The 15,510-nt window shown below is 43.1% G+C and overlaps 1 protein-coding gene across 1 annotated transcript in view; it reads right to left on the bottom strand.

The window, feature by feature from the left end:
• The window catches only part of LOC139278207 (polycystin-1-like protein 2), a 159,534-nt gene extending 153,021 nt beyond the window's left edge, over positions 1 to 6,513 (bottom strand). Inside the window, exons 1-2 of the mRNA XM_070896855.1 lie at positions 6,174 to 6,513; positions 5,473 to 5,625 (exon numbers count right to left, since the gene is read on the bottom strand). Coding sequence (XP_070752956.1) covers positions 5,473 to 5,625; positions 6,174 to 6,513 — 493 coding nt within the window. The remainder of the gene's footprint in view (positions 1 to 5,472; positions 5,626 to 6,173) is intronic.
• Positions 6,514 to 15,510: the final 8,997 nt, after the last annotated feature.

Below are 15,510 nucleotides of genomic sequence, written 5' to 3'. Positions count from 1 at the left end.
CAATGCTCCCTTCTAGCCTGCTTCAATCTTAGCCACACCCTCCAGTCCCTGACCACAGACCAAATTTTAATCTCCAGTGCCTCCATATCCTTTGTATAATATGGAAACCAGAACTGTGTACAATAATCCAACTGTGGACTAACCACAGTTCTATACAAGTTTAACATAACTTGTCTGCTTTTCAATTCTATTCCTCTCGAAATGAACCCCAGTGGTTTGCTTTTTTTAATGACCTTATTAACCTATGTTGCTACTTTGTGATTTGTGAATGTGTACCCCAGGTCCGTTTGTTCCTCATCGTAATTTAGACTCTTCTTATCCAAGCAACATGTGGCCTCTTTATTCTTACTACCAAAATGCGCCACCTCACGCTTAGCTAGATTGACATTCATTTGGCAATTACATGTCCATTCTGCAAGTTTATTAATGTCTTCTTGTATTTTGTCGTGTTCTTCCTTTGTGATAACTATATCCCAAATTTGGTGCCATCTGTAAATTTTGAAATAATACTTCTGATTCTGGTCCAAATCGTTAATGTAAATTGTGAACAACACTGGCCCCAACAACGATCTCTGTAGAACATCACTTCCCACCTTTTCCAGTCTGAGTAGCTACTTTTTAAAAATTAATTCACGGGATGTGGGCGTCACTGGCAAGGCCAGCATTTATCGCTCATCCCTAATTGCTCTTGAGAAGGTGGTGGTGAGCCACCTTCTTGAATCACTGCAGTTCGTGTGGTGAAGGTAATCACACTTTGCTGTTAGGTAGACAGTTCCAGAATTTTGACCCAGCGACGATGAAGAAACAGCAATATAGTTCCAAGTCAAGATGGTGTGTGACTTTGAGGGGAACTTGGAGGTGGTGGTGTTCCCATGCACCTACTGCCCTATGTTCTTCTAGCTGGTAGAGGCCATGGGTTTCAGAGGTGATGTCGAGGAAGTCTTGGCGAGTTGCTGCAGTGCATCTTGTAGATGGTACACACTGCAGTCACAGTGCATTAGTGGTGGAGGGGGTGAATGTTTAACAAAGAAAGAAGGAAAGACTTACATTTATATAGTGCCTTTCACAACCACCGGATGTGCCAAAGCATTTTACAGTCAATGAAGTACTTTTGAAGTGCAGTCACTGTTGTTATTTGGAAACATGACAGCCAATTTGCACATAGCAAGCTCCCACAAACAGCAATGTGATAATGACCAGATCATCTGTTTTAGTGATGTTGATTGAAGGATAAATATTGGCCTGGACACCGGTGATAACTCGACTGCTCATCTTCAAAATATTGCCATGGGATCTTTTACGTCCATCTCAGAGAGCAGACGGGGCCTTGGTTTAACAGCTCATCCAAAATACGGCACCTCCAACAGTGCAGCACTCCCTCAGTACTGCACTGAAGTGACAGCCTAGATTTTTGTGCTCATGTCTCTGGAATGGGACTTGAACCCCAACCTTCTGACTCAGAGGCGAGAGTGCTACTCACTGAGCCACAGCTGACACTCAAGGTGCTGGATGGGGTGCTGATCAAGCGGGCTGCTTTGCCCTGGATGGTGGCTAGTTTCTTGAGTGTTGTTTGAGCTGCACCCATCCAGGCAAGTGGAGAATATTCCTCATCATAGGCAGTCCCCCGGAATCAAGGAAGACCTGCTTCCATTCCCAAAATGAGTCCCTGGGTGAACAGGTGGGGCAGACAGTCACTGAGGGAAAGGGTGGGTGGGACTGGTTTGCCGCACGCTCTTTCCGCTGCCCGTGCTTGACCCCTGCATGATCTCGGCGATGAGACTCGAGGTGCTCAGCGCCCTCCCAGATGCACTTCCTCCACTTAGAGCAGTCTTTGGCCAGGGACTCCCAGGTGTCGGTGGGGATGTTGCACTTTATCAGGGAGGCTTTGAGGATGTCCTTGTATTGTTTCCTCTGCCCACCTTTGACTTGTTTGCCATGAAGGAGTTCCGGGTAGAGTGCTTGCTTTTGGAGTCTCATGTCTGGCATGTGAACAATATGGCCTGCCCAGTGGAGCTGATCAAGTGTGGTCAGTGCTTCAATGCTGGGGATGTTGGTCTGGTTGAGGACGCTAACATTGGTGCGTCTGTCCTCCCATTTGTAGAATCTTGCAGAGACATCGTTGGTGGTATTTCTCCAGCGACTTGAGGTCCATGTCTCTGAGCCATACAGGAGGGTGGGTATTACTACAGCCCTGTAGACCATGAGCTTGGTGGCAGATTTGAGGGCCTGGTCTTCAAACACTTTTTTCCTCAGGCGGCCGAAGGCTGCACTGGAGGCAGTGTTGAATCGCGTCATCAATGTCTGCTCTTGTTGATAAGAGGCTCCCGAGGTATGGGAAATGGTCCACTTTGTCCAGGGCTGCACCGTGGATCTTGATGACTGGGGGGCAGTGCTGTGCGGCGAGGACAGGCTGGTGGATGTTTAGCGTAAGGCCCATGCTTTCGTACGCCTCAGTAAATACGTGACTATGTCCTGGAGTTCAGCCTCTGTATTTGTGCAGACGAAGGCGTCGTCCGTGTACTGTAGCTCGACGACAGAGGTTGGGGTGGTCTTGGACCTGGCCTGGAGATATCCAGGCAAGTGGAAAGTATTCCATCACACCCCTGATTGATGCCTTGTAGGTGGTGAAAAGGCTTTGGAGAATCAGGAGGTGAGACATTTGCTGCAGAATACCCAGCCTCTGACCTGCTCGTGTAGCCACAGTATTTATGTAGCAGGGTCCAGTTATGTTGCTGGTAAAGCTCCCAGGATGTTGATGCTGGGTGATGCAATGATGGTAATACCATTGAATATCAAGAGATGATGATTAAACTCTCCCTTAACCCATACTCTCTTTTATCTGTTTTGTAGCCAGCTTACTATCCATCCTGCTACCTGTCCCCTGACTCCACATGCTCTGACCTCAGACATGTCTACTATGTGGTACTTTATCGAAGGCCTTTTGAAAATCCAAATATATTAAATCTACTACATTAACCTTGACTACCCTTTCTGTTACTTCTTCAAATAATTCAATAAGCTTGGTCAAACATGAGCTTCCCTTTTGAAATCTGGGCTAACTATATTATATTTTCAGTTTCTAGATTTTCTTCCATTACATCTTTGAGTAAAGATTCCATTATCTTTCCTACCACTTATGTTAAACTAACTGTTTTATAGTTCCCTGAACTTGTTCTATCTCCATTTTTAAATATAGGAATCGCATTAACTGTCCACCAGTCCTCTGGTACTATTCCCTTTTGTGTATATATAATCGTGCCTCTGCTATCTCTTCCAGAACTTCTTTTAATATTCACGGATGCAATCCATCTGGATATGGGATTTTTATCTTCTCTAAGTTTGATTAGTTTATCAATTATCTTCCCCCTTCATACCTTAAACGTCTTTATATATTTTTTTTGTTTGTTTCTTCTAATGTCATGTCCACCTTAAAAGTCTTCTTGGAAAATACTGAAGGAAAGTAACTATTCAATATTTTAGCCATTTCGCTGTCATTACCTGTGAGTTTATCTTGTGCATCGCTTAGTGGCCCTATCCTATAGAGATAATAGCATTTCCCTGTATCAGCCGCTAAAATAAATCCCAGTGTCTTTTCTGGTTTAGTTATGTATGGTGACTGTTTATTGCTGCCTCCCTCAACACTGCTTGTGGTAAAACTGTCAACTGGTAACATAAACATAGCAAAATGTAAAAAAAAACCTATAACCTTGAAATTATGCTGTGGGCTCCTATTATTTGATTATGTTTGTTTAAAATTTCCCTCTCTGCTAGCAGTGGTTTTAACCTGTTTAAAATAATTATTTCTATATATTGTAAAGAACAACACACACTTTAGGGTTTTTCCAAGGAAGTAACACACCTTGAGGCTACATGCACTAACCATTGATAGGATCATCTCAAGTGGTCAAAAACACTGTTTATTTTCTGCCCATATAATAAAAGGCTGGTACTAGTAATAATGGCCATGAAGCTGTTGGATTCACTAATTGTTCACGAATGTCCTTCAGGGAAGGAGACCTACCGTCCTTACCTGGCCTGGACTATATGTGTAAATTAAACCCAAGTTTGTCTACTCTCTTGTGTTAACTCAGTGCCTTCATTTCAGATACTATCCTGGTGAATCACCACTGGACTATCTCCAAGGTAACAAGTTATGGCAGGCGACCAAGAGAACGCCACTGAAATTCACGCGTATTGTATCATCTTTTAGACATCAGCAAATAAATACTTTGGGAACTTCAGAATAGTGAATTGAATGAGTACTTTTAATATCAAGTTTGCGCAATGGGATATTAATGTTTCTCTGTGCAAGATTTTCACTATGCATTTATTTACAATGTGAAATGTTTTATTTTCTACTCTCCCCTGTTTGTTTTACATTTGTAATGTTGCCAACTCTGATTGGACATATTCTTGAAGGTTTCATTACATGACCTCCTGCCACCAACCACCCCAGTCAAGCAGACATTTTTCCCCATCTCCAATATTTTTTATAACTAATGAACAAAAGTGTTTCCAGAAATGAAAAAACACATATTTGTTTTAAATATCCCTCTGATCTTTTTCCTGGGATGCTCACAGCAGTTTCTGGGAGATTATTCTTTAATTCCTGGAGACGCCAGGAAAATCCTGGAGGGTCAGCATGCTTATTTGTCCCATCACAACAAATAGACCCTTTGCTAGAAGAGAAAATGTATAGGTGTCCTACTCCCAGAACAATACTGGCGGAAACATTACAAGGACACCCTCAAAGTCTCCCTGATAAAGTGCAATATCCCCACTGACACCTGGGAGTCCCTGGCCAAAGACCGCCCTAAGTGGAGGAAGTGCATCCGGGAGGGCGCTGAGCACCTCGAGAGCAGCAGAAATCAAGCACAGGCAGTGGAAAAAGCGTGCAGCAAACCTGTCCCACCTGTGACAGAGTCTGTGGCTCTCGTATCAGACTGTACAGCCACCTAAGAACTCATGTTAAGAGTGTAAGCAAGTCTTCCTCGATTCCGAGGGACTGCCTATGATGATGACTGTCCTATAACTGGCTGTTAAGTAGCTGTTCACCCAGTGAAATACTCAATAGGAAGGTCTCTTTACATTAGCATCCTGAAAAGAATAAGATTCTAAACCATGAGATAGCAAAGCAATTTTGCAGAATAAGTCACTACCCGCTCCTCTGTGTATAACAACGTTCTGTCAACAAAAAAGTTACAAATTTGTCTGCACTTGTGCGGAGAATACTGCAAGTTTAAAAAAAATTGCATGATCCAATCCTGCTTCCTAAAACGCAGAAGAAGAAAGTACCTGTTCAGCGGTCGTGATGCAGTAACTATGTATTTTGAAAGCTACCAGGGACAGTTAGTTCCCAAAGTTTGGAATTGTATTATGAATGTGTTTTGAAAAAGTCTGTTTGTAACAATTTGATGTGTAACATTTCTTAAGGCAGTTCAATTGTGGGAGAAAATTCAAAGTGTTCCTTACCAGATTCACAGATAAAGGAAAACTCCTTGTGGCAGCTGGTTAAGGCCCGCTGCTGGTAGCCACTCCCCCATGAGATGTAGCCACACACGGGTGATAAACGGCCAGAAATCCCATCACTGGGAATCCACTCCCATCCATCCAGCCTGGATAGCACTGAGTATATGAATAAATTATAGTATTGTAAAAATGAGATCACAGCAAGAGGGATGATTTCAGCCATGCATACCTCACTTAACGGTCACAGTTTGTTAACCACTGAAGCATGGAAAATTAACCTCTAAAAGCATAAATGAAGTTAAATCACTTTTATATTTACTTAAAATTTACAGAAGAGCAGTGAAGTTGGTGCTATTTCACTGGCCGGGAGAGTAATGAATACAAACTTTCATTTTATTTTGTCATTTACAAATGTGCTCATATGCCCTCAGTAGAAGTCTGTGAGGCGCACATCTCATTCTCCTTTTGCTCTGGTGCTGTGATACTCAAAAATTTTATAAAATAAACAGAGAAAAAAAAGCAAACTGTTGCTCATATTTGACTTGTTCCCTCTCCTGCTTCATAAAAAGGGTACCCACCCACCTGCCCATTGCAATAGTTCCACTACAATCTGAATAATATGTCAGCCTGATCTTAAATGGGGCTTATGGTTTTGACATTTCCTCTACACCAATCCTTCTACTCCTCACGTATCTGTCTCTTACCTGGGACACCTGGTCTCTGACTTGATTTTTTTGCCGATAAATCGAATCCAATCCACCACTTCTTATCGACTGGCATATGGTTTCGCAGAAAGTAGTACTGCTTTTCATTCTGGATGATGGCGAGATGCCCACCTCCTTGCTCACACCATTTCTGAGCATTCTCAAAGCTCAGCTGTTGTTCTATAAACTCATAGCACAAATTCTGAAATTCCTTCTGATGCTCCGAGCAGGATGTTGCCTCAATATGATAAACAGAATAGAACACAAGAAACAGTTGTAAACTCAGCCTGAATAAAGTCAGATGGGAGCAGAACATGACTTCCATCAGGCTTTGGTTCATTTGACATCTACTGTATCTAACACTGAAGACAGGGTAGGGAGTGACTTTTATAATGTGTGTTCATTAGTTGACGATAGATCAAATTTCCAAATAAACAATAGAAATAACTATCAGACTATGTTGGGGCTTATCTGAATTATACAGATGCTTGGGAATGGTTAGTAACCCCAACAAGTGCTTCAGATAACATTATAAACTATGAAAAGAAAAACTGAGTTGTTTACAGTCATTGAGCTGACACCCTTTATAATCACTGCAATATGACCATTATTTTTATAATGTACTTGTCCATCTTCTGTAGCATTGCACGCAGGGATTTTAAGACTTATTACAGTTTTCAGGTCAAGCTGGGTTAGAGGGTGATGTGATAATTGGACTTAAGTGGGGGTGGGGGAAGTGAGGAAAGGAGTAATGAAATAAAATTCATCATTATGCCAACCCCCACTTCATACGTTATTTCCAAATCCTGGCAATTCCATAGATATAGTGACAGAAATGTTCAAAAAAAGCCACCAAATACATTCTCAAAAAAAATTGGCTAGAACTAGTCTTAATAAAAATTCATGTTCACATAAGCCAACGGCTCGGCATGCCTTGGAAAGTTGAACAAAAAAACTAAAAGCTACATGTTACCAGCTGATTTGCCATAAATTATTTATTTTGTGACAAACACGAAATAAACATAACTGCAGAAACATAGAAACATAGAAACATAGAAAATAGGTGCAGGAGTAGGCCATTCGGCCCTTCTAGCCTGCACCGCCATTCAATGAGTTCATGGCTGAACATTCAACTTCAGTACCCCATTCCTGCTTTCTCGCCATACCCCTTGATCCCCCTAGTAGTAAGGACCTCATCTAACTCCTTTTTGAATATATTTAGTGAATTGGCCTCAACAACTTTCTATGGTAGAGAATTCCACAGGTTCACCACTCTCTGGGTGAAGAAGTTCCTCCGCATCTCGGTCCTAAATGGCTTACCCCTTATCCTTAGACTGTGACCTCTGGTTCTGGACTTCCCCAACATTGGGAACATTCTTCCTGCATCTAACCTGTCTAACCCCATCAGAATTTTAAATGTTTCTATGAGGTCCCCTCTCATTCTTCTGAACTCCAGTGAATACAAGCCCAGTTGATCCAGTCTTTCTTGATAGGTCAGTCCCGCCATCCCGGGAATCAGTCTGGTGAACCTTCGCTGCACTCCCTCAATAGCAAGAATGTCCTTCCTCAGGTTAGGAGACCAAAACTGTACACAATACTCCAGGTGTGGCCTCACCAATGCCCTGTACAACTGTAGCAACACCTCCCTGCCCCTCTACTCAAATCCCCTTGCTATGAAGGCCAACATGCCATTTGCTTTCTTAACCGCCTGCTGCACCTGCATGCCAACCTTCAATGACTGATGTACCACGACACCCAGGTCTCTTTGCACCTCCCCTTTTCCTAATCTGTCACCATTCAGATAATAGTCTGTCTCTCTGTTTTTACCACCAAAGTGGATAACCTCACATTTATCCACATTATACTTCATCTGCCATGCATTTGCCCACTCACCTAACCTATCCAAGTCACTCTGCAGCCTCACAGCATCCTCCTCGCAGCTCACACTGCCACCCAACTTAGTGTCATCCGCAAATTTGGAGATACTACATTTAATCCCCTCATCTAAATCATTAAAACAGCTGGGGCCCCAGCACAGAACCTTGCGGTACCCCACTAGTCACTGCCTGCCATTCTGAAAAGTACCCATTTACTCCTACTCTTTGCTTCCTGTCTGACAGCCAGTTCTCAATCCATGTCAGCACACTACCCCCAATCCCATGTGCTCTAACTTTGCACATCAATCTCTTGTGTGGGACCTTGTCGAAAGCCTTCTGAAAGTCCAAATATACCACATCAACTGGTTCTCCCTTGTCCACTCTACTGGAAACATCCTCAAAAAATTCCAGAAGATTTGTCAAGCATGATTTCCCTTTCACAAATCCATGCTGACTTGGACCTATCATGTCACCGCTTTCCAAATGCACTGCTATGACATCCTTAATAATTGATTCCATCATTTTACCCACTACCGATGTCAGGCTGACCGGTCTATAATTCCCTGTTTTCTCTCTCCCTCCTTTTTTAAAAAGTGGGGTTACATTGGATCAGTTCCTATAGAGTGGAGGGTAGCCAGAGTCAATGCAGCAACGACTCTCCAAAACCATCAACTCATCTTAAAACTTTTCTGCTCCAAATTGATGCGCAACTAACAGTAAGAGAAAGTAACATCTCTGACTGGCCCCCAGTGAAAAATAAAGCTGATTTTTTTTCTGATGAAACACTGCTGAGCTGTCAAGTGAGGTGAGAAGCTGATGGTTGACATGTATGCCAAATAGAGTGTTACTCTGGCCTCTTGTACATCCTCCACTTCCTTTGCCCCACCATTGGTGGCTGTGCTTTCAACCGTCTAGACCTCCTTTCCCCAACCTCTTCGCCTCTCCACCTCTCTCTCCTCCTTCAAGCCTCTGCTTAAAACCTACCTCTTTGACCAAGCATTTTGTCACGTTGACATTGCCTTGGCCACGCAAAACACGAATCCGTCCATCACCAGAGAGACCCTGACCAGTGATTTACAGAAGATGGAGGCCTACTTCCGCTGATGGTAACTCGGTCCAAACCCATAAAATACCATCACTTTGACATTTTACCTCAACACCCATCAAGCACACCAAGCTTTGAAAGTCTCCTTTTGAGGCACAAAGTTAAACCATGCCAAAAACCCTCCTATTTAGGAGTCACGCTTGATCGCATCACACCCTGTCATATAGACAACATCTCCAGAACCTTGGGAAGAAACTAAAGAGTAGGGTCAACTTGATCCAGAAACTCACCGGATCCACATGGGGAGCAGATGTTCAATCCCTCTGTACAGCAGCACTCGCCCTGGTGTAGTCTACAGCAGAGTACTGCTCTCCAGCATGGCTATCAGGTCCACATGTCAAATCATTTGATGTCCAGCTGAATTCTACTATGAGAATTATCACCGGTTCACTTTTATCAACACCAACACGTTGGCTCCCAGTGCTTGCAAACACCTATGCCGCGAATATGCAGTCTCCAGAGAATGCAGCCACTACCCCAGCAAAGACATGCCAATCCAGGCTGACTTGAACACCCTACCACAACCCGTTTCAAATCTAGAAGGCCATTTTGGACCATCGCCAAAGCCCTTCAGCGATCTCCCCTCAGCCTTGATGACCGATGGTGAAATGCTCGGAAGAACTGTGACATACGGAATGGATTCCTTATAGAGGACCCCACAGTACAACCTGAAGGATCAAACCTTCTTCACAAACAGTGGACAACCATCAACCACCTCAGAACTGGTCATAGTAGATGTTGCCACCTTCTCCATAGGTGGAAGATTAAAGCATCCCCATCAAGCCACTGTGAAGCTCCTAATCAGACCCTGGAGCACATCATTGAGCATTGCCCTAAGAGGAAATTTGCAGGCAGCCTACACGATATCCATGCTGTTACACCAGAAGCTTTGGCCTGGATATCCAACTTGGATATTGATGTTTGATCTGCATTGCTACTACCATACGAAAGAAAAAAGACTATTTTAAAGGCGCCATATAAATGCAAGCTACTGTAATTGTTAGGGTATCCTTCCTCACAGTCAACAGCCCCTTTCATCCTTCTGAAGAAGCGGCAAGTTTGAAATGTCTGTTCTCTCTACAGATCTTAATTGACCCGCTATGTTTCCAGCATTTCCTGTTTTTGTTTCAGAACAGCAGCATTTGCAATGTTTTGCTTTTGACCTTTCCCATGTGTAACGAGATAATGTATAGTGCCCTCTAGCTAGAAGGTATAGGGAGCTGTATTGAGAGAGAGGGTCTGTGAAGGAACACCATGTTAAAGCTCCTCATAGCTGTCTGAGATCTCCCAAATAAATAGAGTTAAGTTGAACTGAGAGTGTTCAAGAGACTATAAAATACATGGTGTCAGAAGCGAAGACTTCCGATCTTTCGTTGAACGCATCTACGACTGAAATATTGGAACTGTAAGACTTTTTCGAGCCGATCGAAATCAACGTTGTACAGTGCAGAGCGTGCTTCCTACACAACGCACGTGGATCCATGAAGGCCGATAAATAGTCATAAGCTTGTAAAATAATCTAGAGGCATTAGTAAAATAAACTTAAAGTGGCATAAGTCATTGTAGAGCCTCGATTGGAAAAAGTATTTCTACAATTACATGGCCACGATATTTTACTATTAGACTTGTTCTAGTTCTCTGGGTATTTGAACTGTATACATGTATGTGACAAACTCAACGTCCTAAACTGTAGCAAGCTATTATGACCACCATGGTGCCAACTCCCGCGCACATTCCTCTCCCACCTCCATTACAGGTGACTGGTGGTTTGAAAGCCAATTGGACAAAATTCAAACAGCTGTGGGACAGCTATGAAATTATCACAAATATTGTGGAAAAAAACAGATAGAGTTAGGGTCACAACGTTTATCACTGCCATTGGCAGTGATGCCCTAGATATCCACAATAATATTCCCTACAAATCAAAGGAAGACAAGCAGGAAATTGAGATTATTTTGTAACTCTGGGAAGAGCACTGTAAAGATAAAACCAACATCATGTATGAATGGTATCAGTTTAACAACTGAGTACAAGGGGACGAACAGTTTGACAGATATCTCGTGAAAGTGAGAGAGCTAGCATTGTCATGTGATTTTGGTAATTTGAGGGATGATTTCATCAGAGACCGCATAGTCTGCGCAATATCTGATAACACTCTGCATAAGAGGCTGTTGCAAGAATCAAGCCTAACACTCGATAAATGTGTGATGCTCTATAAAGCTACAGAGGCCAGCTGCGCAAATGAAATCCATGAAGCTCACTAAAACCGACTCTGAAGATGTCAAAGCTATCAGACAGAAACCTCGACCCACAAAGAAAGAATGCACAGACAAAGAATTCATGAATAATTGCAGATATTGTGGCAAAAAACATGAGCTGTCAAAAACTAAATGTCCAGCATATGGGAAGACCTGCATAAATTGTGGCAAACAAAATCACTTTTCTCAAAAGTGTAGGCAGAATGGATTGAGGCAGAAATCTACACATAACCCTAAATATCAGGGCAAGCCAAAAGTTTATGCACTATAAGGAGAGAGGAGAGAGTTATGATTCGGATTTTGAAGTCATGACTGTAAAGATGCTTGGTAAAGTCGATCGCACAATCAAGGACAAAGCTGACAGAAAGTATCCTAACAAGATTACGGCTCCCTTCTCATTAAAGGGCAAATTATAAAAATGCAAATAGATTGTGGGGCCACATGCAATGTGCTACCTCTTAGATACTTACCAAAAGACTTAAAGATAAAAGAATCTAAGACAATACTGTCACTATAAGACAACCGTGCAACCATTCCAGTGGTAGGGACTTGTAATGTGCCACTGGAAAATACAAAGAACAAGCAAAAGTACGTTGTGCCCTTTGTGTTATTTGAGGGCCAAAGTGCACCACTGATTGGCTCACGCACTGCTCAACAGCTACAACTGCTAAAAGTGCAGCATCAGAATATCGCAGTGGTAAATGAACCATGCGAATCGCAAACTACAAACAAGGCAAACATCTTGCTAGTGTCAAAACCTGATGTCAACAATGTATATCCGGATGTGTTTAAAGGATTTGGGCACATGCCAGGGACAGTTCACCTTGAACTTAATGAATCAGCAACACCAGCTGTAATGCCACCCAGACGGGTGCCAATAGCGATCAAACAAATGCAACTCGATTGTTTGGAAAATCGACAAATCATCATGAAAGTTATTGAACCGACGGACTGGGTATCCAGTCTAGTGACTGTACAAAAACCAAAAGGAAAGATACGAGTATGTATCAACCCTCAACATCGGAACAATGCCCTGAAACGTGGACACTATCCACTTCCTGTGATCGATGATATCTTGCCACAGATGTCAAATGTAAAGGTCTTCACTAAAGCAGACTGCAAGGAGGGTTCCTTGCAATGTGAACTAGACACAGAGTTTTCCTATCTCACGACCTTCCGACTCCATGGGGACAAGATCGATATAATAGGGGCAGGACTGATCCCATTTGATTTGGCATCAGTCCTGCCCCGGAAATCTTCCAGCAGAAGCTAGACCAGAACCTCGAGGGTCTAAATGGAGTCTACAAGATTGCAGGTGATATCTTGATCACTTAAAGAGGCCAATCACAATCATGATGCAAACTTACACAAATTTATGCAGAGATGCAGAGAGCGAAACATCAAACTAAACTTCAATAAGTTCAAATACAAGAGCTCCCAAGTGAAATACATGGGACACATACTGTCTAGTGATGGACTCAAAGCCGACCCAAGCAAAGTGGTCGCAATCAACGAAATGCAGAAACCGCAGGATGTCGCAGGTGTACAACGATTTGTTGGCATGGCAAAGTATCTCGCAAAATTCTTGTCAGATCTTTCAGACCTCTGAGCCTCTGCGATGGCTTACTCATAAATACATGGTCTGGAAATGGACTGAAGAATAAGACAAAACATTTGAAGCTATCAAACAATGTTTAGCTTGTACTTTATGATCCTTGCCGGATCAAAAACCTCCTGTCAACTCTTCTGCCACGTTTTGAGTCGCAGTTCTTCTGTATATTCGCTGTGGGTGGCTCTTTTGGTTGCAGCCTTTGCACACATAGTGTCTGAATCGACACAGACGGACCCGATGGTTACCCCCGCAACGCCAGCATGTTAAACGATTCACATTTACACCCTTGGTGGACTCTGAGTTGGACTAATTCTTTGATCAGCAGTTATTTTCTGCACACTACTTGCCAGTGAGTTTTGATTCTGGGAGAATCTCAATGTTGAGGTCATGAACGCCTGGCTTAGGTGATGGTCCGCTTCACGTCCCGTCCCGTCGCGAAAAAGATCCGCAACACATTGTTGAGGAGTTCACCAAATTCGCACGGTTCCATGAGCCTTCGTAGGTATGCGACATATTTCGCTAAATCCTGGCCCTCGGTGCGGCGGTGTGTAGAAGCGATACCTGGCCAGCGAAACCCGAGTAAAGGCTTCACCCTCTAAACTTTTCTAAACTACCAATGGCAGCCATCTCTGCGTGTAAATCCGTGATCTGTATTCGTCGCCAGTTAATATGTCTCATCTGTAGAATAACTCCACGAGGCCTAGTGCTGTGCTTGAACTGCTGTGACCTTAGTCTCTTACATAGAAACATAGAAAATAAGTGCAGGAGTAGGCCATTCGGCCCTTCGAGCCTGCACCCCCATTCAATAAGATCATGGCTGATCATTCAGCTCAATACCCCTTTCCTACTTTTGCTCCATACCCCTTGATCCCTTTAGCCGTAAGGGCCATATCCAACTCCCTTTTGAATATATCTAACGAACTGGCCTCAACAACTTTCTGTGGTAGAGAATTCCATAGGTTAACAACTCTCTGAGTGAAGAAGTTTCTCCTCATCTCAGTCCTAAATGGCTTACCCCTCATCCTTAGACTGTGACCCCTGGTTTTGGACTTCCCCAGTATTGGGAACATTCTTCCTGCCTCTAACCTGTCCAGTCCCATCAGAATTTTATATGTTTCTATGAGATGCTCTCTCATTCTTCTAAACTCCAGTGAATACAGGCCCAGGCCCAGTCTCTCCAGTCTCTCCAGTCTCTCCAGTCTCTCCAGTCTCTCCAGTCTCTCCAGTCTCTCCTCATATGTCAGTCCTGCCATCCCGGGAATCAGTCTGGTGACTCTTTGCTGTACTCCCTCAATAGCAAGAACTCAGAGTGAGGCAGCAACATGGTGCCCAGCCTTTTATACAGCTCCTGCCTGGGCCTCCCACAGTTGCACCCTCTAGTGGTACCAGCATAGTATATACACAGAGTATACATATATGACAGAAATGTACCTAGCAGACACCCTCTCGCACATATACCTCGAAAACGTGGAGAGATCACCAACAGAAATTGCAGTGGAATGGTGGACTTTCTCCCGCTCTCCAAACAAGGACTGACTACCATACAACGCACAACTGCAAGCGACTCCACACTACAACTGGTCATACAACAAATCACAACGGGATGGCCAGAAACGACACATGAATGCCCACCTGAAACGCGTGCATACTTCAACGTTCGTGACGAACTCACAACACAGGATGATATAGTCTTTAAAGGCTATCACTGTGTCACACCAAAATCCCTGAGATCCGACATTCTCAGCAACTTCATGCTGCTCACACTGGTGTCGAGAGCGCTCTTCGACGTGACAGAGAATCCGTTTACTGGCCAGGACTGAACAGTGACATAAAAGACTATGTTTCAATGGATAAAGAATTAATAAGGCAAGAGTTTTGTCGTTGTTTGTTAAACTTGTAGTTGTTTAATACATGTATTCATAAGAAGTTAACTACCCGTTTATATTGAAGCTAACTTTAATTCATTTTTGTTTATGAAAGGAAAGGTGTAACGAGATAATGTATAACGTCCTCTTGCTAGGAGGTTTCGATATAATGTATAGCACCCTCTAGCTAGGAGGTATAGGGAGCTGTATTGAGAGGGTCTGTGAAGGAATGCCATTTTAGCTCCACATGGCTGTCTGAGATCTCCCAAATAAATAGTTATGTTGAACTGAGAGTGCTCAAGAGACTATAAAATACACCGTGGTGCAGGTCTGCTCCCCAGAAGGACCGATAATGTTGGGAAATTCTACTTGAGGTCAAGGTTGAAGGTGAGAGAGGGTGGGCTTTGTCCTCAACACTCCCACACACTAACCTGGGCTACTTTCAAGTTAAATATTGCAGGATTTAGGAAGAACTCAATTCGTAAGTTTGTAAAGTTTATTTTAAAAAACTAATTACACATAATTATCGTCATAGAAGGAGCTGTCAGCCAGCAGATAATGTATTTTGTTATGTTGATTAAGCAATAAATATTGGCCAGGACACTGAGGATAACTCCCCT

This window comes from Pristiophorus japonicus, chromosome 13, assembly GCF_044704955.1.
Source record: "Pristiophorus japonicus isolate sPriJap1 chromosome 13, sPriJap1.hap1, whole genome shotgun sequence".
Classification (NCBI taxonomy): domain Eukaryota; kingdom Metazoa; phylum Chordata; class Chondrichthyes; family Pristiophoridae; genus Pristiophorus; species Pristiophorus japonicus.
Note: the sequence above shows the minus strand (reverse complement) of the source record. Positions and strands in the feature narration are given on the sequence as shown.